The sequence below is a fragment of the Procambarus clarkii genome, chromosome 5, assembly GCF_040958095.1.
Source record: "Procambarus clarkii isolate CNS0578487 chromosome 5, FALCON_Pclarkii_2.0, whole genome shotgun sequence".
Classification (NCBI taxonomy): Eukaryota; Metazoa; Arthropoda; class Malacostraca; order Decapoda; family Cambaridae; genus Procambarus; species Procambarus clarkii.
The window spans coordinates 6,081,703-6,090,069 of record NC_091154.1 but is presented as its reverse complement, the minus strand read 5'-3'; the positions used below and the strand labels follow the sequence as shown (position 1 = coordinate 6,090,069).

The 8,367-nt window shown below is 39.7% G+C and overlaps 1 protein-coding gene across 9 annotated transcripts in view; it reads right to left on the bottom strand.

The window, feature by feature from the left end:
• subdued (anoctamin 1) overlaps positions 1-8,367 on the bottom strand; it is a 165,089-nt gene that overhangs the window by 59,199 nt on the left and 97,523 nt on the right. For all 9 annotated transcript variants that reach the window (XM_069338946.1, XM_069338942.1, XM_069338959.1 and 6 more), the window contains one exon: positions 6,507-6,667. In XM_069338946.1, the coding sequence (XP_069195047.1) occupies positions 6,507-6,667 (161 nt within the window). The remainder of the gene's footprint in view (positions 1-6,506; positions 6,668-8,367) is intronic.

Here is an 8,367-nt window from a genome sequence, read left to right as displayed (position 1 = left end):
TGTGTAATTACCTAAGTGTAATTACCTAAGTGTAGTTACAGGATGAGAGCTACGCTCGTGGTGTCCCGTCTTCCCAGCACTCTTTGTCATATAACGCTTTGAAACTACTGACGGTCTTGGCCTCCACCACCTTCTCACTTAACTTGTTCCAACCGTCTACCACTCTATTTGCGAAGGTGAATTTTCTTATATTTCTTCGGCATCTGTGTTTAGCTAGTTTAAATCTATGACCTCTTGTTCTTGAAATTCCAGGTCTCAGGAAGTCTTCCCTGTCGATTTTATCAATTCCTGTAACTATTTTGTATGTAGTGATCATATCACCTCTTTTTCTTCTGTCTTCTAGTTTTGGCATATTTAATGCTTCTAACCTCTCCTCGTAGCTCTTGCCCTTCAGTTCTGGGAGCCACTTAGTAGCATGTCTTTGCACCTTTTCCAGTTTGTTGATGTGCTTCTTAAGATATGGGCACCACACAACAGCTGCATATTCTAGCTTTGGCCTAACAAAAGTCATGAACAATTTCTTTAGTATATCGCCATCCATGTATTTAAATGCAATTCTGAAGTTAGAAAGCATAGCATAGGCTCCTTGCACAATATTCTTTATGTGGTCCTCAGGTGATAGTTTTCTATCTAGAACCACTCCTAGATCTCTTTCTTTATCAGAATTCTTTAAAGATTTCTCACATAATATATAGGTTGTGTGGGGTCTATGTTCTCCTATTCCACATTCCATAACATGACATTTATTAACATTAAATTCCATTTGCCAAGTGGTGCTCCATATACTTATTTTGTCCAGGTCTTCTTGAAGGGCATGACAGTCATCTAAATTTCTTATCCTTCCTATTATCTTAGCATCATCAGCAAACATGTTCATATAATTCTGTATACCAACTGGTAGATCATTTATGTACACAATAAACATCACTGGTGCAAGAACTGAACCCTGTGGTACTCCACTTGTGACATTTCTCCATTCCGATACATTGCCTCTGATTACTGCCCTCATTTTTCTATCAGTCAGAAAATTTTTCATCCATGATAGAAGCTTACCTGTCACCCCTCCAATATTTTCCAGTTTCCAGAACAACCTCTTATGTGGAACTCTGTCGAAAGCCTTTTTTAGGTCCAGATAGATGCAGTCAACCCAACCATCTCTTTCCTGTAATATCTCTGTGGCTCGATCATAGAAACTGAGTAAATTCGATACACAGGATCTTCCAGATCGAAAACCATACTGTCTGTCTGATATTATATCATTTCTCTCCAGGTGTTCTACCCATTTAGTTTTGATTAGCTTTTCCAATACTTTCACTATTACACTTGTCAATGATACAGGTCTATAATTGAGGGGGTCTTCCCTGCTGCCACTTTTGTAGATTGGAACTATGTTAGCCTGTTTCCACACGTCTGCTACGATTCCTGTACACAGGGATGCTTGAAAGATCAGGTGAAGTGGAATGCTGAGTTCAGATGCACATTCTCTCAGAACCCATGGTGAAACGCCATCTGGACCAGCTGCTTTGTTCTTCCTGAGCTCCTTTAGCATATTTTCCACTTCATCTCTAGACACCTCTATCCGCTCTATGTTGTTCTCTGGAATTCTTATTGTGTCTGGTTCTCTGAAGATTTCATTTTGTACAAACACACTTTGGAACTTTTCATTTAATGTTTCACACATTTCCTTTTCATTTTCCGTGAATCTGTTTCCCATTTTCAACCTCTGGATATTATCCTTTACCTGCAATTTGTTGTTTATGAATTTGTAGAATAGGCCCGGTTCTGTTTTACATTTATCTGCTATCCCTTTTTCAAAATTTCTTTCTGCCTCTCTCCTTACTGCTGTATAGTTGTTTCTCGCATCTTTGTATCGCTGGTATGTTTGGGGGTTTGGCCTCTTCCTATACTGATTCCATTTTTGTGTCTTTTGGTCTCTTGCCCTCTCACAATTTCTGTCGAACCAATCCTGTTTTCTGGCCCTGCGTCTCTGTTTTGGTATGAATGTTTGTGTGCCTTCCTCGTATAGTTTTAAAAATTTGGCATACATTTCATTTACTTCCCTGCCTAGCAACAATTCTGTCCAATTACACTCATTAAAAAAAATTTCGAAGTTCCCCATAGTTGCCTCTCCTTAAATCGAGTTTATCAACTGTTTCAATGTCCCCATTTTCTTCTAGATGATATCTTAAAGCATATTTAATGTCCAACAGGACGTGATCACTCTTTCCCAAGGGAGGAAGGTACTGGATGTCAAAAATCTCTTCTTCTTTCCTGGTGAATACTAGATCCAGTACTGACGGTACATCTCCTTCCCTCATTCTTGTGGCTTGCTTTATGTGTTGATACAAGAATGTCTCCAGAATGAGGTTCACAAATCTGCATGTCCAAAAGTCCTCCGTTCTTGCTTCATAGGCCTCCCAGTCTATTGCTCTAAAGTTGAAGTCCCCCAGTATCAACAGTCGTGATTTATCTTTATCTGCTTGTACAATAATATCTCTCATGACCATTATGAGGCCCTCTCGTTTGTCATCCAGTTCTTCCTTTGTCCATGTGTTGCTTGCTGGTGGGCTGTATGTATTTACAATTATCAGCTTATCATCCTGATTCCAGACCTGCAATGCCATTATGTCAATATCTCGAGGGTTTTCAAATATTAACTCTTTTACCTTCAGGTGTTTTTTCACCAGTACAGCCACTCCTCCTCCCTTCCTATTTTTCCTGTCACGTCTCCAAACTGAATAGCCTCTTGGGAATACGACTTCATTTATTATATTTCCTTCAAGTTTCGTCTCTGATAATGCAACAATATCTGGGACCCTAAGCTGGATTATATCTTGCAACTCCAAAGTTTTTGACCTCACTCCATCTATGTTGGTATATACAATTTTCAGGAACATGTTCCCTTTTCCTTTGCTCTTTACTCCCCCTTCCACTACTGATCTTGTTGCTTTGTTTTTATGTACCATTTCACAAGCTTTCCAGTCCCTGTCACTTTGTAAAAAAAAGAATTTCTGTCTTCATTTCTATCCCCATTTAGACGTTTTGCCTCAATTAGGTTCATTTTTAGCTTTTCTCTGTCTTCCTTGGAGAGGTCTTGTCTTATTGACCAAGATTTGCCAACCTCATCACTCTGCAGTTTCCTGGCATTTCTTAGCACTTCCATCATGTTTTTCACTCCATTAAATGTCACCCTTAAGGGGCGGTTCTTTTCTTTCTCATATTTTCCTATTCTTCTAAAATCACTGACATTTTCCTTTGAGCCTTCTCCTAAACCTACTATTTTCTCTATGATTTTCATCTCTTCTGCCGCTCGGTCCACCCTAGATGAAATTTCCTTCTCTAAACATCCAAAAATGATTATGGACTTAGTTCTATCTGCAGTGTTTTGTACCAGTTTACTATTGGTAACCAGTTCTTTCCTAATTGCTTGCCTAATTTCTGCTTCTTGTTGGTCATTTCTGGTTTTGACTTCCGAACACACTTCTTTGATAGTCTCTTTTTTCTTTTACAACTTCAGCATATGTCGCTTTTATTTCTTCTTTATACTTTTCTAGTTCTTTATTCACCTCCTCTATGTGAGTTGTCAGTGAAGTTTCCAGTTGGAGATCCTTACCTAACTCTATGTTAGCCCTTAGGCTTGCTTGGAGTTGTTCACCATATGAGTCTATTTTCTTGTTTATTTCTTCAAAGTCACCACACTTCACTTTCCATGCCTCATTTTCTTTCACTAGTTCCTTGATTTGCTCCTCCTGATTTGTTACCTTGTCTGTTAATGCAGTAATAATCTTACCTTGTTGAAGCATACTCCCTTTTAGAGTGCAAAGCTCACTCCAAAGAGCTCCATTGTCCTCTTCTAATTTAAGCACTTTTTCTTCATACTTCATTTGCATGTCCTCAATTATCTCTAACCTGCCAAGAACACCTCCTTTCCTTATATCTTGTGTTGAGAATCCTTTGAAACCATCAGCTGTTGGTGTGTCTACCTTCTCAGTGGGGGTGGTGGCGGCGGCCATCTTTGATTTTGTTCTAGACCAAAACAAACTTTTCCACTCGGCTATTTTCACTCAGTTTTACTTGTTTATTGTATTTTATTTGCTTTTACTCTTCCCTGAACCTTTATGTAACCTGGGACACCACTGTAGCCCTCAACCTGTGCCCAATACTTAGGTAATTCGATATTTCCAGGAGCTTACTGCAGTGTGACTTCTGCCTCCTCCACCTTCACCTTCCACAGTGTGTGTGTGTGTGTGTGTGTAATTACCTAAGTGTAATTACCTAAGTGTAGTTACAGGATGAGAGCTACGCTCGTGGTGTCCCGTCTTCCCAGCACTCTTTGTCATATAACGCTTTGAAACTACTGACGGTCTTGGCCTCCACCACCTTCTCACTTAACTTGTTCCAACCGTCTACCACTCTATTTGCGAAGGTGAATTTTCTTATATTTCTTCGGCATCTGTGTTTAGCTAGTTTAAATCTATGACCTCTTGTTCTTGAAATTCCAGGTCTCAGGAAGTCTTCCCTGTCGATTTTATCAATTCCTGTAACTATTTTGTATGTAGTGATCATATCACCTCTTTTTCTTCTGTCTTCTAGTTTTGGCATATTTAATGCTTCTAACCTCTCCTCGTAGCTCTTGCCCTTCAGTTCTGGGAGCCACTTAGTAGCATGTCTTTGCACCTTTTCCAGTTTGTTGATGTGCTTCTTAAGATATGGGCACCACACAACAGCTGCATATTCTAGCTTTGGCCTAACAAAAGTCATGAACAATTTCTTTAGTATATCGCCATCCATGTATTTAAATGCAATTCTGAAGTTAGAAAGCATAGCATAGGCTCCTTGCACAATATTCTTTATGTGGTCCTCAGGTGATAGTTTTCTATCTAGAACCACTCCTAGATCTCTTTCTTTATCAGAATTCTTTAAAGATTTCTCACATAATATATAGGTTGTGTGGGGTCTATGTTCTCCTATTCCACATTCCATAACATGACATTTATTAACATTAAATTCCATTTGCCAAGTGGTGCTCCATATACTTATTTTGTCCAGGTCTTCTTGAAGGGCATGACAGTCATCTAAATTTCTTATCCTTCTTATTATCTTAGCATCATCAGCAAACATGTTCATATAATTCTGTATACCAACTGGTAGATCATTTATGTACACAATAAACATCACTGGTGCAAGAACTGAACCCTGTGGTACTCCACTTGTGACATTTCTCCATTCTGATACATTGCCTCTGATTACTGCCCTCATTTTTCTATCAGTCAGAAAATTTTTCATCCATGATAGAAGCTTACCTGTCACCCCTCCAATATTTTCCAGTTTCCAGAACAACCTCTTATGTGGAACTCTGTCGAAAGCCTTTTTTAGGTCCAGATAGATGCAGTCAACCCAACCATCTCTTTCCTGTAATATCTCTGTGGCTCGATCATAGAAACTGAGTAAATTCGATACACAGGATCTTCCAGATCGAAAACCATACTGTCTGTCTGATATTATATCATTTCTCTCTAGGTGTTCTACCCATTTAGTTTTGATTAGTTTTTCCAATACTTTCACTATTACACTTGTGTGTGTGTGTGTGTGTGTGTGTGTGTGTGTGTGTGTAATTACCTAAGTGTAATTTACCGAAGTGTAGTTACAGGATGAGAGCTACGCTCGTGGTGTCCCGTCTTCCCAGCACTCTTTGTCATATAACGCTTTGAAACTACTGACGGTCTTGGCCTCCACCACCTTCTCACTTAACTTGTTCCAACCGTCTACAACTCTATTTGTGAAGGTGAATTTTCTTATATTTCTTCGGCATCTGTGTTTAGCTAGTTTAAATCTATGACCTCTTGTTCTTGAAGTGCCAGGTCTCAGGAAATCTTCCCTGTTGATTTTATCAATTCCAATTGTGTGTGTTTATGTGTGTGTGAGTGTGAGTGTGAGTGTGAGTGTGTGTGTGTGTGTGTGTGTGTGTAATTACCTAAGTGTAATTACCTAAGTGTAGTTACAGGATGAGAGCTACGCTCGTGGTGTCCCGTCTTCCCAGCACTCTTTGTCATATAACGCTTTGAAACTACTGACGGTCTTGGCCTCGTGTGTGTGTGTGTGCGTGTGTGTGTGAAAATAATCTATTACTCTATATGTAACAATAAACTCACAAAACTGGTTCATATTTCAATAAATTAGTTTACTGTATAAATTCCTTTATACTACTGAATAAATTATTTTTATCTATTGAATATGTCAAAAGATGAAATTACTGTATTGGCATATGCAGTATGTCAAGGGCCCGTGTATCCACTTAAATTGACAATTAACAAGGTTGGAGTGTCTACCAGGATTATAATACACAATAATAGTTCGTAAGCTCGTACACCATTTACGGTAATGTACACAACCACCATGTACAGCTCACTCACAAATTGAGTACATCATGCACTCAATCCTTACAAGGAGCTCACAAATGCCAAGAACTTACCAAATCTTCATATAAGAAGCTCATAAATACTCACAGGTAATCTTTGTCTCGGGCGTATACTGCCGTAAAGTGACGATTCTTGGGCGGGAAGATTTCTCGGTCCCACTTGACAAAGTTAAATATTCGGCTCACACAGTCTGTCATGTCTTGGAATACCGCCGGTGGCGTGAACTCAAGAGCAGGCAATCCTGGGAACTGCAGGCAAGCGAATCACTTACGAACATATATATATATAACAAACATTCTCTATACTAATTAATTATATTTCACTGTTACAACGAATTGCTGCATATATTTCACAGGAGATTTTCAAACTCTTCACTAAATTATTACTTACTGATATTAAAACAAACTTTATAAGTTTAACCCATTCTTAAATTTCTAATGTAAAAATCATTATAAAATTAACATGTTAAGCATTTATGGTTAAGTTGAAATGTTAAGCTAGAACTACAGTACACTCAAAATGTAGGAAATATTTACATACAGTACACACAAGTCTGCTGAAAATGAACGATATACAACTATTTGTGATCATCTTCATATTTAAAATGAACATTTTAGTGCGTCAAGCCTACAACTACATCACAAATAACATCTAGCTATGGTGTTGCTATTATGTTATTACAGTTATGTTGAAACTAGAGTACAAGACCCAATGATTCGTCTTAATTTGAAGATGAATCTCATTACTTCTCATTCATGCAACCCCACACATTTTCCTCCCATCCTTCTGTATGTTTACATAATGTACCGACAGTCTCGCATGTCTACCTTCTCACTATTCTTCCCATTAACACTATTCAACACCGGACTATTCTTCCCATTAACACTATTCAACACCGGACTATTCTTCCCATTAACACTATTCAACACCGGACTATTCTTCCCATTAACACCATCCAACACCGGACTATTCTTCCCATTAACACTATTCAACACCGGACTATTCTTCCCATTAACACTATCCAACACCGGACTATTCTTCCCATTAACACTATTCAACATTGGACTATTCTTCCCATTAACACTATTCAACACCGGACTATTCTTCCCATTAACACTATTCAACACTGGACTATTCTTCCCATTAACACTATTCAACACTGGACTATTCTTCCCATTAACACTATTCAACACCGGACTATTCTTCCCATTAACACTATTCAACATTGGACTATTCTTCCCATTAACACTATTCAACACCGGACTATTCTTCCCATTAACACTACTCAACACGGGACTATCTGTCCCACTGACACTACTCAACACGGGACTATCCGTCCCACTGACACTACTCAACACGGGACTATCCGTCCCACTGACACTACTCAACACGGGACAATCCGTCCCACTGACACTACTCAACACGGGACTATCCGTCCCACTGACACTACTCAACACGGGACTATCCGTCTCACTGACACTACTCAACACGGGACAATCCGTCCCACTGACACTACTCAACACAGGACAATCCGTCCCACTGACACTACTCAACACGGGACTATCCGTCCCACTGACACTACTCAACACGGGACTATCCGTCCCACTGACACTACTCAACACGGGACTATCCGTCTCACTGACACTACTCAACACGGGACTATCCGTCCCACTGACACTACTCAACACAGGACAATCCGTCCCACTGACACTACTCAACACGGGACTATCCGTCCCACTGACACTACTCAACACGGGACTATCCGTCTCACTGACACTACTCAACACGGGACTATCCGTCCCACTGACACTACTCAACACGGGACTATCCGTCCCACTGACACTACTCAACACAGGACTATCCGTCCCACTGACACTACTCAACACGGGACAATCCGTCCCACTGACACTACTCAACACAGGACAATCCGTCTCACTGACACTACTCA